Source organism: Naegleria gruberi, assembly GCF_000004985.1.
Source record: "Naegleria gruberi genomic scaffold NAEGRscaffold_67, whole genome shotgun sequence".
NCBI classification, from domain to species: Eukaryota; Heterolobosea; class Eutetramitea; order Acrasida; family Naegleriidae; genus Naegleria; species Naegleria gruberi.
Genome location: NW_003163260.1, coordinates 227700 through 246162, shown reverse-complemented (window position 1 = coordinate 246162; position 18463 = coordinate 227700). Strand labels below are relative to the sequence as shown.

The 18463-nt window shown below is 29.7% G+C and overlaps 10 protein-coding genes across 10 annotated transcripts; 3 read left to right on the top strand and 7 right to left on the bottom strand.

The window, feature by feature from the left end:
- Positions 1-327: 327 nt before the first annotated feature.
- Positions 328-2631, bottom strand: NAEGRDRAFT_74198 (uncharacterized protein; the record flags this gene model as incomplete). Its single annotated transcript, XM_002670796.1, has 3 exons — positions 328-977; positions 1815-2009; positions 2058-2631. 3 exons carry the CDS (start codon positions 2629-2631, stop codon positions 328-330), a joined length of 1419 nt encoding a protein of 472 aa, XP_002670842.1.
- An 836-nt stretch (positions 2632-3467) lies between these two features.
- NAEGRDRAFT_74197 (uncharacterized protein) lies at positions 3468-4685 on the bottom strand (the record flags this gene model as incomplete). Its single annotated transcript, XM_002670795.1, has 1 exon — positions 3468-4685. One exon carries the CDS (start codon positions 4683-4685, stop codon positions 3468-3470), a length of 1218 nt encoding a protein of 405 aa, XP_002670841.1.
- Positions 4686-5248: 563 nt separating this feature from the next.
- On the bottom strand, positions 5249-6093 carry NAEGRDRAFT_56359 (uncharacterized protein). Its single transcript, XM_002670794.1, has one exon. It carries the CDS (start codon positions 6067-6069, stop codon positions 5332-5334), a length of 738 nt encoding a protein of 245 aa, XP_002670840.1. The 5' UTR covers positions 6070-6093; the 3' UTR covers positions 5249-5331.
- A 1357-nt stretch (positions 6094-7450) lies between these two features.
- On the top strand, positions 7451-8313 carry NAEGRDRAFT_74195 (uncharacterized protein; the record flags this gene model as incomplete). The annotated part of the gene is made up of 3 exons (XM_002670846.1): positions 7451-7669; positions 7726-8069; positions 8163-8313. The coding sequence occupies 3 exons, from the start codon at positions 7451-7453 to the stop codon at positions 8311-8313; spliced, it is 714 nt and encodes a 237-aa protein (XP_002670892.1).
- On the bottom strand, positions 8271-10391 carry NAEGRDRAFT_81733 (uncharacterized protein). The gene has a single exon (XM_002670793.1). It carries the CDS (start codon positions 10381-10383, stop codon positions 8422-8424), a length of 1962 nt encoding a protein of 653 aa, XP_002670839.1. The 5' UTR covers positions 10384-10391; the 3' UTR covers positions 8271-8421.
- A 182-nt stretch (positions 10392-10573) lies between these two features.
- On the top strand, positions 10574-11806 carry NAEGRDRAFT_74193 (uncharacterized protein; the record flags this gene model as incomplete). The annotated part of the gene is made up of 1 exon (XM_002670845.1): positions 10574-11806. The coding sequence occupies one exon, from the start codon at positions 10574-10576 to the stop codon at positions 11804-11806; it is 1233 nt and encodes a 410-aa protein (XP_002670891.1).
- Positions 11807-11890: 84 nt separating this feature from the next.
- On the bottom strand, positions 11891-13516 carry NAEGRDRAFT_53307 (uncharacterized protein; the record flags this gene model as incomplete). The annotated part of the gene is made up of 1 exon (XM_002670792.1): positions 11891-13516. One exon carries the CDS (start codon positions 13514-13516, stop codon positions 11891-11893), a length of 1626 nt encoding a protein of 541 aa, XP_002670838.1.
- A 658-nt stretch (positions 13517-14174) lies between these two features.
- NAEGRDRAFT_59607 (uncharacterized protein) lies at positions 14175-15757 on the top strand (the record flags this gene model as incomplete). The annotated part of the gene is made up of 2 exons (XM_002670844.1): positions 14175-14812; positions 15315-15757. Exons 1-2 carry the CDS (start codon positions 14176-14178, stop codon positions 15755-15757), a joined length of 1080 nt encoding a protein of 359 aa, XP_002670890.1. The 5' UTR covers position 14175.
- Positions 15758-15850: 93 nt separating this feature from the next.
- On the bottom strand, positions 15851-16936 carry NAEGRDRAFT_74189 (uncharacterized protein; the record flags this gene model as incomplete). The annotated part of the gene is made up of 1 exon (XM_002670791.1): positions 15851-16936. One exon carries the CDS (start codon positions 16934-16936, stop codon positions 15851-15853), a length of 1086 nt encoding a protein of 361 aa, XP_002670837.1.
- A 258-nt stretch (positions 16937-17194) lies between these two features.
- Positions 17195-18280, bottom strand: NAEGRDRAFT_81731 (uncharacterized protein). The gene has a single exon (XM_002670790.1). It carries the CDS (start codon positions 18257-18259, stop codon positions 17249-17251), a length of 1011 nt encoding a protein of 336 aa, XP_002670836.1. The 5' UTR covers positions 18260-18280; the 3' UTR covers positions 17195-17248.
- Positions 18281-18463: the final 183 nt, after the last annotated feature.

The following is an 18463-nucleotide window of genomic DNA, read 5'->3' as shown; positions in this document are numbered from 1 at the left end:
ATAACAAGCCTATTATTAAATAAACTATTTTACTCAGACAATTAGACTTGTTTGATTTAAAATGTTGTTGTTGTTGTTGATTTGATGAAGATGACGATGACGATGAAGATGATAAATCTCCTCTCTTTCTAGTGTGAAGATTTGAGGAATTAAATGTTGGTAACATTTTTTTCAATCCATCAGTAGTGTGTGACTGTTACTACAACTCAACTAATACATCACAGCAGTAAAAGGATAATAATGAGAACGGACAAATTAAGAAATTTATCTTTAAAAAGGTGAACAAAAGATACTAAAAGCCTTCATTAAATATTTTAATATTTTAAATTAATTTATTGAATTGGGTGTATTTGGAGTACTGTATAATAACATTTGTAAAATATCATCACAACTAATATATGTATCCATTCTTGAATTACTATTTAATAATAAATTATTATTATTATTTAATAAATTATTATTTAATAAATTATTTTTATATCTATTTAATAAATGTTGTAAATCATCAATAAGAGATTGATAATGTTCAACTGGTAATTTATATTTCTTTTTTAATGTATTTAATGCATTTAAATCTTTTTCTATAATTTCATAATAATCAACAGGTCCTCTTATTAAATTTTCATTTCCACTTCCATTTATAGTATTATTATTATTATTAGATAAATGATATAATACATTTAAATTATTTGAATTTAATAAAATATTATTATTATTTAATAAACCAATTAAATGATTACTTCTTAATCCTTGTTCAATTCTTTTAACAATATGATAATGTACTCTACTAGCTAATGCTATATATGAAACAACAAAAACAGGACAAATTTGGAAAGATTCATGTTCTGTTAAATAAGTTATATTTAGAGCTGCATCTTCAACCATTTCATAATCACCATATCCTGCTTTTGTTAATAATGCAATTCTCATACCATTTAAAAATATATTATTAAAGGCTTGTTCATATATTTTAGATTCTTCAAATAATATAATTTCATTATTATTATTATTAGATTTATTATTAGAATTATTATTAGAATTATTATTAGATTTATTACTATTATTAGAATTATTATTATTATTATTATTAGGTTTATTATCTAAATAATTTACCATATATGAATGTACAATTTCAATAATTTTTAATTTTTCAAAACAATTTGTTGAATTTACTTCTTGTTCTAAAGTAGATGCAATTTCATTTGGTAATTTATAATTTGTTACAAATTCAAATAATTTTGGATAATTTTTAGAAATTAAACTTAATCCAAATTCAGAATCTGAAATTAAAATTTCAAATATAAATAATTTTTGATGAAGTATTTTTTCATGTGAATTTAATTCATTTAAATCTTTATCATGAAAATATGACTTGGAGGCATGAAAATAAAATTTTTGTAAATTTCTCTTTCCATTTCCAAATTCATATCCACATAAACATAAATAAGTGTAGGCTATATAAAAATTTGACACTTGATCAAAATATTTAGATAGATATTCTTTACATTTTTGTAATGATTTATCACATGATATTCCTAGCCTTTGTTCAACAAGTAATTTCATTGAATAAAATAAACATGTTACATCTTTGGATTTTTTTAAAAGTAATTGTTCAAAATAATTTTTATCAAATATTTCATCTTTATGTAATGAATAATAATAATCTAATACTTGTTTTTTACTTAATTTATTTGGTATTATTAATTTTTTATTTAAATTTATATTTAAATTATTATTTAAATTATTATTATTTAAATTAGATAAATTATTATTATTTAAATTATTATTATTATTATTTAATAAATTAGTATTACTATTTATATTATTATTAATATAATTGGAAGTATTATTATTTATAGTATTATTATTAATAGTAGTAGAAATATTATTTACAATTTTTTGTTTCTTTTCAGATTTATCAGATCTATGATATCTCATTCTCTTAGGTATTTTATATTCACATGTCATTCCTTTAGTTGAACATCTTTCACATGATGGTAATTTTCTATCTATTTAAAAAAAAAATATTTTAAAAATATTAATTACTATATACATACCGCAAAATTTGTGTACACGTCTACAATTATTACATGATATTGGATGGAATTCATTATTATCATTATTAATAGCACTATTATCAACATTATCTTCATTATTATTATTACTAATTATATCATTCTCAATTTTAATATTATTATTACTATTATTATTATTCAAATTATTATTCAAATTATTATTATTATTAAATAATATTTGAGCATTAATTGATGATGAAAATGTATCACCATTTGTAGTACTATTATTATTGGTATTATTGGTAGTAGTAAAATTAAAACTATCATAAGGTTGATATGAATGTTGTTGTTGTTGTTCTATTATTGTATTACTATTATCATATAATGATGATGAGTGGTGTTGTTGTTGTTGTGAATGAAATGATGATGGTAATTGTAAAGTAGGAAGTGATAATAAACATTCATTTCCATATTGATTATTAATATTATTGAATGGTCTAAAATGTTGTGACACTAATGAGGCTGTTATGGAGGATGAGGATGAGGATGATGATGTTGGAGTGGTGGTAGTTGTTAATGATGGTGGTAGTGAGGGTAGCATTGATTTATTGACCATTTTTTAATGTTGTTGAATTAAAGAATACATGCATGCGCATAATTAGAAAATGAACGACCAAAGAACGTCCTATTTCCATTACAAGAACGGATGTTTGCGATGGTGTCGCATATATAATGGATATTTTATTAGAAATTACAATATCAATTACAAGATTATAGTGTAGGATTAAACAAATCAAACTAAACTCCAAATATATTAGTAAACTATTAGAGTAAATTCAATTTTAAGATATTCCAAAAAGAAAGCTCATATCTTGTTTTGCAATTTTGCCAACAAAATCCATTGTTACAATGAATCATTTTGAAAGAATTCGAGAAATGATATTATTTTTGGAAAAGGATTTTATTACAGTGTAACAATCAGGGTTTGAATTATCTTAATTGCTATAATCGTCATCCCAATGTTACTTCATTGCATTTCCTCTTACAAGATTAGTGGTATCTGAAGAAATAAATTGAATTTGAAGTACCTGATAAGAATAATGTTCAACCTTATTCCAATTGTTAGTGAAAATAGGAACTTAAATTTTACCACTCGATGTTTTAGAAGCATCCAAGAAAGAACCGAAAACAAAATATTTTAAAAGAAAGAGTGTGGTCTTTAGCTTGTGAACACTCTTGCTACCTCCCTTAGTTGTTGGAATCAACAGCTTTTGGAATATCAGAGAAAATTCAGCTCAACAAATTAATTCAATCAAATAAAGAATTTAGAAGAGAACAGACTGAAAATTAATTTTAAATTTATTTGAATTATTAATATAACTATTTCACCAAAGAAATTTTCCTTTTTTCATTTTAAACAAATAATATTTAATTGTTATTCATTTTTATTTTTCAAATTAATATTGAATTTAATTTAACAACACTTCCAATAATTAATGAAATTGCATCTTGTTGATCATTTTCCATTGAATATTGTAAATATTGTAAATGATCATAAATAAATCTTCTCTTTTTTTCAAAAACATTTAATGGAATACTTTTTAAATAATTAATAATTGCCCATGATTGTTCCTTTTCATCTCTAATTTGATGAATTGAATTTGGTATAATAATAGCCATCATTTCCAAATCGAGTGCACCCCTAAAAAGGCTTGAATAACTCATTTCATTAGAATTAAATAAAATAGGAATGGTACCAGTTGTAAGTGATGTATAAAAATGGCGGGAAATCCTCATCTCTCCATCTAAACTTGAAATATGAATTGAGAATTTACAATTAGAATAAAATTCAATTAAATTTCCTAAATTGGAAGCTTGTTCATTGGAAAGTGATGTATAAAATGGTGTTGATAAATATTTTGACATGTATTGAATTGGCCATCTATTTAAATTACCGACATGACATGTAAAAAAAGTTCTATTTTTCATTATTTTGAAATTTTCATAAAAATTTTCAAATTTCGATTTATGAATAATTGACATATATGGAACTGTAATTACTCTTGAAGGTGCCTTTTTAGGAAGGTAATATCCACTACTAGATTGATCTTCTTCATAACAAACAAAATAAAAATTATTTGGTGCAAATTTAAACATTTCTCTCAAGGCTTCTTTTGTATTATATCCCAAATCAGAATAAGCAATTAAATGTGGAATATTTGTGTTTGTAGTTTTAGGTAAAAGTGAATTTGTATATTGAATAATTGTATTTAATGGAATTATATTTCCATTTTTAGTAGCAAATTTTAATAAATGTGAATAAAATGGAATAAATGCTAAATCTGCATCTTGTATATTTGCTACTCTATTTGGATGTGTTAATAATCTATAATGTAAATAGGGTTCAAGTACTTGTTCACTTGTTGAATAAAATTTACTATTTATATTATTTCCAAATGGAGTTATTTTTAATTTAATTTCCTTTCCAATAATTAAATTTTTAATATTTGCAACAATATTTTGTGAAATTGAATCCAAATTTTTATATTTAAAAATTTCATTTTTAGAAATTTGAATTCCATCATTTTCAAATAATTTTATATTAAAATTTGGAAAATCTTCATAAATGTAAATTTTAGAAAGTGATAATAAATCTTGTAAAGTAAACATTTTCTTGTAGGCTGATTTTGTTAGGCTTTTTTCAAAGTCTTCATCTCTTCCCGTCCACACAACTTCATCATGAACATTTTCCAAGCCTACTAGTTTCTTCTCATTCTGTCCATTTCCGTGATGATGTTTAATAAATAGTAGTGTAGAATAGCCTATTATTAAGATACATGAAAATAGCAATATTGAAGTGAGTGGTTTGTTACAGTGTTGTTGAGAATGAGTTAATTTCATACCAGTCAGTGGTTGGTGTTGTTTTTTTGTTTGTTTGTTGTGAAGATGATGAGTGAGTGAGGCTCTGTTTGTACATTAATGTGATGTTTGCGCAATTACAGTGTTTTGTGAAGATTGCCTTAATAGAGACGATGCAGCGTTCTTTACGGAGAACTAATTATGGATGCGTATTGAAGATTCTTCATAAGGATGTGTCTCATTAAGGATATTTAAACTTACATTATTAAAGCCTTGTTGTTGATAGTCCACAAAGCCTTCATGGTTGGTAATAGAATAACATACAATAGTCAAAGTCCAACTTTTAACAAAATAAAACAATCATGTTGTGTTTTAAAGTACATTCATCACTGTTGGATAATAATTTTTATTATTAATATCAGTGTTATTGAATATCATTATCATTTAATGATTCAATTTAAAAGTGTGGATTGAAAGACAATTGTTCCCAAGCACCAACAGCGCTTCTATTGACAACAATTTGACCACTTGGTTCAACACAAACGTAGGTATTGTGAGCAGACTTCAATGCAATATTACCATTTCCGTGCAATTCAACAGTGAATTGTTCCCATGGACCAACAGCATCTCTGTTAGCAACCAACAAACCACTTGGTTCAGCACACATCAATTTACCATGAGCAGATCTGAAAGCATTCTTACCACTATGATGTTCAACATGGAAGTTTTCCCAAGGACCAACAGCACTTCTATTACCAACAACAGAGTGATTAGATTCAGCACACAACAATTGACCATGAGCATGTCTCAAAGCAATAGTTTGATTTGGAGCCAATGAGAAGTGGAATTGTTCCCATGGACCAACAGCATCTCTATTAGCAACAACCAAACCACTTGGTTCAGCACAAACCAATTTACCATGAGCAGATCTGAATGCAACATGTGATCCAGATTGAACCAATGAAAATTGTTCCCATGGTCCAATAGCATCTCTGTTAGCAATGACCAAACCAGATGGTTCAGCACAGACATACTTTCCGTGAGCAGATCTGAAAACATAGTTACCACCATATGGAATCAAAGTTAAAGTTTCCCATGGACCATTGGCATCTCTGTTGGCAACAACTTGTCCGGATGGTTCGATACACAAGAATTTACCGTGAGCAGAACGGAGGTGAGCGTTAATGGCTGGCATTTTGTTGTTTTAGTTGATTTTTTTTGTTGTTGATTTGATCAGGGAATGATAACTCAGAGGGCGATTTTATAGCCTTTGTGAATTTGTGTTACATCAAAATGTCGTTCGAAGGTGACGTAACAATAAGTTTGACATGTTGTGAAAATTTTGAGTACCTTTGTTGGGTTGCAGCGATTAAAGCAATCATTAGGCTTTTGAACTTGGAAAGAGATTCGTATGGGGCACTTCCAAAGTTTCGTCTGATGTACTACAGCAGTACTATCAATTTCTTCTTGAAGATGTTGTTACATACAATGGAAGAAGGCTAATTTGATAGTTCCCTCCTTCACTTTGCATTTACAGTACTTTCCATTGTAATCTTTGACGACTTCGGAATTAGATTCAACACAACAATCTATAATGAGAAATGCAAAGTTCCGTTGGACAGAAGTTGGTGAAGATGATACAAATCATGCATGATGATTCAGCGCCATGATTTGATATATGGCGTTACCTTCTTGTATGACTATGGATTGACTATTGGTTGTTTATCATGAAAGGAAATATTAGCCAATCTCTCATTGTCCACACCTTCGTTTTGATGAACTCAAAGATTGTCAAAATAATTGTAAAATGTGGAGTGGAGTGAATGGATTGGATGGTGAGTGGGTACTTGTGGACAACTGTAAATTTTTACAATGAACTTCAACATTGATTGATTTGTGAGGATGGTTGTATTCAATCTGATTGATCACAAATTTATTGTAAACTTATTGAGTGTTAAATCATGATGAACAATTAACTACAGTGAAACAAGTTGAAGGTAACCTTCAAAAAAAACACAAGTAATCAACCTAGAAGGAATCTCTAAAGATTTTTATATTGGAAATGATTGAATGCGGAGTAGTAAAATGTTATTCGAAACTAGTGTGTGATAAAGGATAAAGTAATAATTGGAATACAAATATATATGCATCCATGATTATTATAAAATAATTGATTCTTTACAGTTATTATTGTAAATTTACAGAATAGATGGAAAATTGTTCTCATGAGAAGCACCACTTTCCTTTTCTGTATGAACAAATTCGACGCGAAAACTTTCAGGATAATATCAAATTCACCTTAATTTTGAAAGCTATATTAAAATGATTACAATGAATGAATTTTAATAATTTTAAAATAATCTTGTTGTAACTTGATACTATTTTACAAACAAATATTGGAATACCTTCTCTAATTGGATGAGTAAACATTATTGTTTTAATTTTCACATTAAATATTTAATTATTGAAATAAATTCAAATGATAATAACCATTTTATCACTTTTTCTGTATTATTTCCATAAATGGACCTGATTGAAAAAAACTGTCAGTGCTCAAAAATAGATTTTAAAAAAAAATGTCATCAACTCTTCATGAAGTACCACTCTTAGATTTCGGATCATCACCAACATCTCCAACAACAACAACATCAATTCTTTCCACCAAACAAAGCCTTTCCAAAAAGAAGGAAATTCAAAGCAAAGTTTTACAAATTGATCAAATTAAAAAGGAATTACTTGAAAAGAGATATAATACTAGAGTTATTATTGATGATTCTTATAAAATTGAAATTAAGGTATATATTTTAAATAGTATAGTATATTTAATGTTTATTGTTGATTTGTAAAAAAGAAATTGATCGGACAATTACATGTTTTGGAAAGTGAATTATCCAAATTAAGAATACAAGAATATAATGAATATATTAATGGTTTAAAATTAAATGAATTATCCAATAATAATAATACTAATAATACTAATAACAGTAATAATCAATTAAAATTAAATAATCATTTAGCAATTGCTAAAATAGATGAATTAACCTATAAAACATTTAAATATGAAAAGAAACAAGCAATTAAGAGATGGAACAAGGCTTTGAATGTAATTAGTGCTGCAAATCAATTTTCACGCGCCTATGAAAATGCAAGAATTAAAAAAGCAGAGGAAATTTTACAAAATCCAATAACATCTCAGTATGTACAAATGTGTGATATTTTATTATTAATCAATTTGTTTTTTTTGTTACAATTCTGATATTATTATGAATAATGAATATGAATATTCAGAATGAAAAATGAAATATTGGAATTGAGAAAGACACTTGTTATTTTAAATAACAAGAAACAATTAACAGAAGAACAAGAAGAATTAAAGGCCAAAGTTGTGGAAGAATTGAAAGAATTAGATAAGAAATATCATGAACAATTTACTGTTTAAATTTCCTATTATATTCATTTAAAACAACATACTTTCTATTAATATTCAATATTAATAGTAAAATAGTATTTTAATATATTTAATAAATGTAAATATCAATATATTAATTTACTTATTAAAATCCCAAGCAAGATTAAATCTATTTGCCTTATTATTTTCAGTTTGGAAAATATTAAAGGCCATCACATAAATATGATCCAATATTGCAAGTCTGTCCTTGGAGAGATTTTCAAACTTATCTGCTTTGAATTGTTGCCATTCATACCAATTGACCTTTGCTGTTGTTGTTTTCAATCCAATTTTAAATAATAAATAACGTGCTAATTTCATTTCACCAACAATGGCACAAATTCTGCATGGAATATTAGTTCCAAGTCTATGTTCGAAACCATCTAAAACCTTATCAACCTTCTTTCTTTCTTGCATTGTCATCTTGTTGAACCATCGTTCAAAGGCATTGTCATCATCATTCAATTTCTTCATGTATTGACCCAATGCATCCACAGATTCAAAATCATTATGATCCAAGTAGAGAGACTTTGGAAATCCCCAATCTTGTCTCAAATTTGGAGCACCTCTATATAATGTAATTACTCTGGCACCATTTTGAAGAGCTCTTACTCCTTCAAAGAATTTCTCAGTAACATAATCTTTGGCAATTGAATTTTCAGCTGCATAATAGAATCGACAATTATTTTCAATTTCAAATGTTTTACCACCTGGTCCTTCTTGTGCATTCTTTCCACATTTACCATATTGTCTCACTGGAATGTATTTTGAGAGTGTATTCAAGAGTTCAAATCTTTGTTTTAAATCAGTGCAACCAGCTTGATCACAATTTGAAATAAAAGCACAAATTCCCTTATTGTTTTTGAATGGTTTAGTTCCAAATTCATTTGATTTGGATAAAGATAATTGCCAATAATGATAATTAACCCAAACAGAACATGTTGAAAGGAAACAAATTGAAATGTCAGCTGTAGAATCTGAAAATCTTTGCATTGATTTGTAATCATTCTTCTTTTGTGTTATTGGACCAACAAGATCATGAACACGAGCTTCACTACACATGATAATTGATAATCTTCTCATTCCTCTCCACATTTGTTCTCCATATAAATAATCCATATGATTAGAATGTGCTAAAACATTAGATACTTCTAATTTGTCAATATTCTTTAAATTATCATCTGATTTTGTAATGAGTGAATGAAAAACATTCAAATTCTTGGATTCTTGTTCATGTGAATTTAAAAAGTAAGGTTCCTTATATTGACAATGTTGCACAACAGCATCCAATTGAGTTCCCTCTTCCAAAAATTCACCTGCAGTTCTATCTGCATAAATTTTACATGTATGTTGTTGTCTACATTCCTGTGTCGTATTAAATGTTCTAAAATAGTAAAATAATAATTCACTAGTGGTAAGAGTATCTTGAAATCCTAATTTAGTCATTATAGGATCATCAAATAAAGTATTACCTAATCTATTATTAGTATCTAATTGTTTTCTATACCATCCATAGGATCCTTCGCTTGTTTGATCTGGATTAGTTAATAATTTAGCAATTTCTTCAAATATTAAATCTTGTTGTTTCTCTTGTTTGTTCTTCTTACGTTTAACAATTGGAGGTGGTGGTACAATTTCCTCCTTCTTTTCATCACCTTCCTCTTTCTTATCTTTTTTAAGGCTTGTTTTAGTATCCTTCTCCGATGCTGATTTAATATTAGTATTTTCATTTCCATCCAATTCTGCAATATTCCTAAAATTTGTTGCAACAGCATTATCAGCATCATCATCCGTAACAATAATTACATTCTCACTCACAACACTAAACAACCAATACAAGGCAATGATGAGCAATAACAAGCCTATTATTAAACAGCCTATTTTCTTGCCTGAACATTTGGACTTTCTGGCGCCAAAATTTGATGATGATGCAGAAGATAAATTATTTTCCAATGGTGATGATGACGAAGATGACGAAGATGAAGGTGATGGAGATGTTACATTATTTCCTCGTCCACGTAAATGCTGATTGGGACGTTCCGATGAGTAGGTGGGTAACATTTTTTTTTTGAAGGCTTCTGGAGTGTCAAGTTCATCTGCATTTTGTATTTATTTTATGTGTGTATTTAATTATCTTTAATACTAACTTTACAATAAAGATTATTGATTGTTATTGGATGCACTTTTCAAATTGCAATTAGAATTGTTTACAAGTTCCAAGTTCATTGGTCAACAAAAGAAAATTCAAAAAATGCAAGCACAACAAACACCACCTTTACAAGTATTACTTCTCTTAGATCAATCATTTCAATCCAATTTACTCTCCACTAAAATCAGAGATATTCCTCATTATTTAAAATACCAAACAATCATAGATCCGATCATCTCCGGAGGCTCCGAACATTTAAAGGAAACCATTAAATTTCTCGATACAAGACGAGATTGGTTTACAATTCTCAAATTTATGAATGAACACAATTCATGTCATAATCCATTCAGCAATGTTTCCATCAGTTCATTGGGATTTAAATATTCATTAGCATATTACCGCCAAAATGCATTCGAAATTGGTGCCCAATTGGGAAAGGAATTGAAATTTGATTCAAATTTTATATTTCAAATAGTTGGAATTAGTCCTGGATTTATTTATAATAATTCTAATGAAGTTATTAGAAATGATAGAGAAGTTGTGTTGAGATCTGTTAAGGGAGTTGGTTCTATGCTTAGTATTGCTTCTGATAGATTGAAAGATGACAGAGAAATAGTAATGGCAGCTGTCAAACAAGATGGTGGAAGTTTAGGATATGCAAATGATAGATTTAAGAGTGATAGAGAAATAGTAATGGCAGCAGCCAAATCAAGTGGTCATGCTCTTAAATTCGTTCATGAATCATTAAGGAATGATAGAGAAATTGTAGAGTTGGCAATTTCACATTGTTGGTCATTTATAGGAAGTGCAGGCGAGGAAATAAAAAACGACAGAGAAATTATAATGAAGGCCATAATGAGAAATGAACAAGGAAGTGCCTTTCAATATGCTAGCAGAGAATTGAAACTAGATAAGAAGTTTGTTTTGGAGGTTGTCAGGAAAAGTAAGGGATTTGCACTTGAATATGCACTTGAAGAATTAATTAAGGATAGGGAATTTCTTGTTGAAATATTGGAAATTCCTGAAAGATCTTCCACGAGTACATTTTATATAGCGAGATTTATTAAGGATGATAGAGATTTGATATTACTAACTGCTAAATATGATGGATTTATAATCAAATATATTAATCCAGAGTTTAAGAAGGATAAGGAGATTGTATTTGAAGCTGTCAGTCAAAATGTCAATGTTTTTCAACATATTGACAAGTCATTAAGGGATGACAAGGAATTTGTGTTGAGATTGGCAAGGAAAAATTCAAAGATTATTCAATTTTTAACCAAATCAATGAAGAAAGATCATGAATTCATGTCTCAAATCAATAAACTAAACTAAACAGTCAACTTTCGGTAAAAATTACAAGAAATTCAAACAGAAAACTTGAAGAGGAATTCAAATAATTGATTTTATTAAATTTATTTATTGAAATTTTTTGTAGGTTTTTAGAGTTGAATTTTGAATGGCAGATTTCAATTTGTTTACAACGCCAGATTTGAACATGATCTTGTTATCTTTCATTAAGAAACCAGTTTTAGGACCAAGTGAAACAGCCATCACACGAGGAGCATTATCATACGTTGCTAAAATACCTTCATTTGAGTTGGGAGACGAAACCTTTAGAATAGATTTGGCAATTTCAACAAATTTCTCAGCATGAATATCTGCATTTTGAATTAGTTTTTCAGTATCAGCATTATTGGCATCTCCCAAAACGAAAATATTGTTAAAATACTCAGAATTAGATTTCCATAATTGGAAGGAAGGATTCACTTTCAGATAATTATTTTCGTCCATGCTTTCTCCAAAGTATTCATTCATCATTTTAGTGTTTGGTGAGATACCTGAGGCAAGGAAGCAAACACAACACTTGATTCTTGTTTCTTCTCCACTTTCCAATGACTTTACAACAAGAATATTCGAATCTTCTTGACGATCAACTTGACAATTAAATTTGACATTTGCATTCTTCATCTTGGCAAATGTATCAGTTGCTGCCTTGTGAGCATCTTTGGATGGTTTCATTAACATGTCAGATCTTTGAATTAAATAACAATTCCTATTTGGGAAAGTTTGAGCTAGTGATCCAAAATATTCACATCCGACACTTCCACCTCCAATTACAACAATATCATGATTGGATTGATTAATGGCAGTGACTGACAACTCGACCATGTCCATGTTATAACCATCAACATATAAAATCTTGTTTTCCTTTTGAGGATTTTCCATTTGTGGAACATTTTTCCAACCATTGCAACCTGTGGCGATGACCAAATAATCAAAGGAAAGGAATTTACAATTTCTTACATCTGTGTTGGAATCTGAATATTCATTTGTCAACATGTGCTTGATTTGTGGCTCTTTTCCAGCAATTTCAATAAAGACACCATCCTGTCTCACTATTTTGGTCAACCCATGAATGAAAGTGACATTTGAAGGGAGAATTTCAGAGTAATTGATAGAAATCTTGTTAACATGATCAACTTTCTCTAGAATTACTGGAAATGCCGGCTTTAAAGTGCAATGTGGATTCTTGTCAATCAAAACAATAGAGAAATAATCATTTAACTGACAAGCTGTCAATACTCCAGAATGTCCACCTCCAATGATAACCAATCTTGGCATGTATGGATGTAAGAAACGAACCAATCTCTTTCTATCATCAGATAATCTAGTGGAATTCTTATTTTGACAATCAAATTCAATCATATTCAATTGAACCATCAATTGACCAATGTAATCTGCCAACTTGTCACTTGTGGAAGTTTCCAACAAGACTTTACAAATGCAATCAATCAAATTTTGTGCAGTGAAAGAAGAAACCAACATCTTATTAAATAAAGGACCTTTCTTTTGATGAGTGACGGTTAAAATCTTATGAAGTTGCTTAATTAAGCAATTAAGAGCATAACTTATTTGATCGGTAACATTAGTTTGTCCATTCTTATAAGCATTCATCAAGATTTCCTTCCAAGATGATGAAGGTGTTGAAGAAGAAGAAGCAGCAGCAACATTAATAAATGATGTTTCGATAGTAGTATTCATTTTGCTAGTTTTCAAATCGGCTTGTTTTTTTCAATATTTGTTTGAGAGTTTTTGTCTACTGAAAGTTCATGGCATTTTACAGCCTTGCTTAATAGATGAGATGAATAGGATTTGTGAGTACGCACAAATGTGAAAATAAAGGTTGCGCTTGAGAAGTGTTGGTTAATTTCAGCTCAGTGGCTTGAGTGCGCACTCTCACGATTGTTTAATGTGCATTTGTTGAGGGTTTTATTTTGATGATTCGGAATATTGACCAAATAAGGGATTTATAAATGTGGCTTAATATTGTTAATACTTTACAATACAGTTTAATAAGAGATGCAAAGATGAGAATTGTCGCTTGTAGTGAATGGAGTAATTGGACTTATTGACTGAACAAACTGTAAAACTCTTTAATATTTCATACATTGTAATTGTAACCATGATAATAAAAATTAACATTCATTGATAATTTTGTATTATCCAACGATGATACCAAATTGAAGCTGCCTTCCATATACGAACGTTGTAAAAGAGTAGTTCGTTTGGCGGGAAATCAATCGAGTCAACTTGTCATTTCACTTCAAAAATCGTAGTACAATTAACGAATCTGCATGACACGAGTGCTATTTCTCTCTACTAGAAAGTTCTCATTCATCATCCAAAAAAAAACATACAAAATGAATAGTGGCAAGTGGGTTATTCTCTCCTTGTTGTTGCTCGCATTGTTGGCATGTTGCGTTTCTTTCGCATCTGCTGAACAAGCCGAAACTCAAGCCGTCAAATCATCATCAATTGTAAAGAAGACTTCAACTACCAACAAGAAGGCTACAAAGCCAAAGAAGACTTGGAAGAAGGCTAAGAAATCAAAGAAATGTGCTAAACTTGCCAAGAGAGTCAAGAAACTCAGATCAAAGGTTCGCAAATTGAAACTCAAATTAAAGAAGAAATGTAAAAAGTCAAAGAAGTCTGCCAAGAAATCAAAGAAGGCTAAGAGAGTTAGAAAGTTGAAGAGATGTGCCAAGAAGGCTAAATCTTTGAAGAAGAGAAAGGCATGCAAGAGGGCTTTGAAAAGAGTCAGAAAACTCAGAAAATTGAGAAGATGTGCCAAGAAATCAAAGAATTTGAAGAAGAGAAAGGCTTGCAAGAAGGCATTGAAGAAACTCAGAAAGCTCAGAAAATTGAGAAGATGTGCCAAGAAATCAAAGAATTTGAAGAAGAAGAAGGCTTGTAAGAAGGCATTGAAGAGAATTAGAAAGCTCAGAAAGTTGAAGAGATGCGCAAAGAAGGCTAAATCCTTGAAGAAGAGAAATGCCTGTAAGAAAGCATTGAAGAAACTCAGAAAACTCAGAAAGTTGAGAAGATGTGCCAAGAAGGCCAAGAACTTGACCAAGAGAAACGCTTGCAAGAATGCTTTGAAGAAGCTCAAGAAGGCCAAGAAAGCTAAAAAGTCTGCCAAGAAGGTTGCTGCTAAGAAGGTTGCCAAGAAGGCCAATTAAAATGTACATAATTGAAAAACATTAAATCAATTTAATTGTCTCAATATTTTCCATTAATTAATTTTGTTGATCAAATTGATTTGTTTAAAAAATCTTGCAAATTATCTCACTTTGAGAAATTACCAAAATTGCACTCACACCACTTTAAAGGAACTCTTGCAAGTTCATTTGTCCAATCATTTGTTCCATCAGTGACAGCTTCTTCCTTCCCGTGTCCAAACATCCATCAAAAAAATACAACAACAAAATGAATAGTAGTGGCAAGTGGTTAATTCTTTCATTGTTATTATTATCATTGTTATTGTGCGTTTCTTTCGCAGCTGCACAACAAGCTGAAACTCAATCTGTCCAAACAACAGCAACAGCCAGAAAATCTTCTTCTAGTAAGAAATCAAGCAGCAAGAAATCAACAAGTAGCACAACCAAGAAATCTGGTAAGAAATCTGGTAAGAAGACCAATTCTTCTGCTAAGAAATCATCAAAGAAGAAAACAACTCCAAAGAAGAAGAATTCTTCTACCAAGAAGACAAGTAAGAAGAAGGCTAAAAAGTCAAAGAAGGCTTCGAAATGTGCCAAACTCAGAAGATCACTCAGAAAGACTATTCTTGCTGTGAAGAAACTCAAGAAGACAGCCACCACTAGTAATGCTGCTGCTAAAAAGAATGCTTTGAAGAATATTAAGAAGCTCAGAGCCAAAATTGTCAAGTTGAAGGCTTCACTGAAGAAATTGAAATGTAAGACTAAAAAGATTGCCAAGAAATAAATTGCTTTCTAGTCTAATTAACTCTCACCTTTCCTCTGTAAGATTAAATTTCAATCAAGTAATAATGATACTTTTAATACTATGAAACTATGTTTACAATTTCAAGTTGATTTGAGCTCTCACATTTTCCCAATAACTTTCAATCACAGTACATAAATAGGGATGGGAAGGATCATTCCTTCTCAAATGTTCAACCAAAATTGAGTGAACTCTTGCAAGGTGATGATATGGAATTGTGGGAAATACATGATGTAAGCCATGATAAAGTGTTCCAACAGGAAACCAAAAGAAACAAATCCAAGAATCACTTGCATAGTTGACCGAATCCAAAATCATTTGTTTTCTAGAGAGTGGTGGTTGATGTGGTTCAGCAAAGTATCTGTGAGCAGCCATTGCTCTGTACATGTTCACAACAAGCAAAAAGTAAACAATGATAAGAGTTGTTCTCATAAAACTCAAACCATCTTCAATAAATCCAAAGTAAATAGCAATAAATTGACAAGTTGTTGCACATGCACATCCAAAGTCTTGCACATACCACTCCTTCTTATCTTGTTCAGTTGGGAGACCTCTGTCAAAGAATGGATTCATGGCCAATGTGGATGCATATCTCCAAATGAACTCTCTTCCCTTACTTCCAATGAATGGTAGAAGGAATGGAACTAGATTAAAACGTAAACATGTAAATACTGCAACAGGAAATTGAAAAATCACTGGAACCAATAGGTAATGAAACCATATTGAACCACTACTGATGCTCTGATATTCTGGATCGTTAGCTTGACCATAGACTTTTGGATCATGATGTGTCAGATGTGGTTTGTAGCAATAGAGAGGAACCTTGTTAGGGAATCCATTCACAAGGTTGTAATACTTTACAAAATTGGGCAAATTTTGAGATTGATGAACAGATTCATGAATGAACAACATGACCCTGTAAAATATGAAGGATGTAATGAATGCCAATACCACTGCCTGATAAATATAACCCTCCTTCATCAATTTATAACATGCATAAAACAACAAATGATACAAAACGAGTGAGAGTGTGAAATCAGAATAGTAAATCAAAGCACTCGGTTGAAAACATTCTTTGGGAATAATTCGCAACAAGGAAGACCTACAAAGATCGCTTGTTAACTTGTCCTTCTCTTGGATGCTGTTATGTTGTTGATGCATCTCTCTGAATGATTCGTTTTTTTTTGAAATCGAATTATATTACCTCTCTCGATTAGTATCAATAAAATTCTTTTGCCGCTCGCATTGAGAGAGTTACATCATTTCCCAACCTATTTCTAAAATAGTCAGCAAAATAAAGCGAGAAAGTGATATGTGTTGTACCAGCTGGAAGAACAGATCTCTCTAAAGGCAATCGATTTTTCACACACACACAGTGGTAGCAATGCACACTTCAATAATCAAACAAGTAAGAATGTTCAAGAAAATGCACACTTTATAATTTACACAATGAGATGAGAGTGATGATGATGATTAATTTGAATCATTATCACCACCACTAATATTAATAACAGTCAATCCATCATTATCATTTCCTCCAAATGCATTACTATTACCACTTGCAGTGGTAGTTGTAGTATTAGCAGCATTACCAGAAGTAGTATTAACACCACCACCAACTGAATTAGTTGAATTAATGGATGAATTGATAATTGGTGAATTTGAAAACATTGGTTTTCCTTCATCAATTGAAAATCTAAATCCACTATTAATACTTTGTCTAGAATTAGTATCAGATTCTTGTTGATGTGAATAAGCATCACCAATGGTTGAATTTGATGGTTTAATTGACTTGGCACAACAAATACAAATTAAAAAACTTCCACCACACATCAATGAGCTCAATAATCCAACACCTAATAAAGTAAAACTCATAATATAATAAGAAGTGACATCTCTATCAAAATAAATATCAGTACAAGTTGGTTGAACTGAATAAGCACCTTTCGGATAATTTTCATCACCACAATCATTTCTAGATGAAGCAATTGCAACTTTTCTATCAGGAATGCAATTCAAATATAATTCTTGACATAAATATTGACATGGTTTATAGAGCTCAACTAATCCTCTACTCCTGTCATGAACACATCTTTTAAATGACATGCTACAATATAAATCAATTGCTGAATTTTTACAATTAGATGTAATAGAACCATAATTAACTTCCATTTTTGTAATAAAATTGTCAATTTGTGAGATTAGTCTAGGTTCGACTGTGTTTAATGATCTTGAAGTTATATACGAAATGTTATTTGGAATTAGTCCGGAACAATATTCTACAGGTGTTGTCAATGGGACACATGATTCTTGTTGTATATTTCGTGATGAATGAATTGGAAATTCAAATTCTTGATTAATTTCTTGTTTAAATTGTTCATTTTGTTCGGAAATAAATTTGGCAATTTCAAATGATTGTTGACAGTTAATAAAAAATTGATGAAAAAGCAAGATGATGACGATGAGAATTGTTGGTTTTAACATGTTGGTGAATAATAGGATCAGTTATTTTTTTTTTGATGTTTTTTAAAGAGATCAAACTGGAAGGTTACCTGTCACATGCCACCAATCAACATTTATTTTCCTGATCTGATGAAACTCTCATTTTGGATAGGGTTTGTTTGTTGTATAAAATTGAAGACTACAATAATTTTGAAAATTGAATTTCATTAGTAACAATTTTTTTGA

Coding starts and splice junctions, on each gene's coding strand:
- NAEGRDRAFT_56359 (XM_002670794.1), bottom strand. CDS start 6,069: ATGCCAGCCATTAACGCTCACCTCCGTTCTGCTCACGGTAAATTCTTG.
- NAEGRDRAFT_81733 (XM_002670793.1), bottom strand. CDS start 10,383: ATGTTACCCACCTACTCATCGGAACGTCCCAATCAGCATTTACGTGGA.
- NAEGRDRAFT_81731 (XM_002670790.1), bottom strand. CDS start 18,259: ATGTTAAAACCAACAATTCTCATCGTCATCATCTTGCTTTTTCATCAA.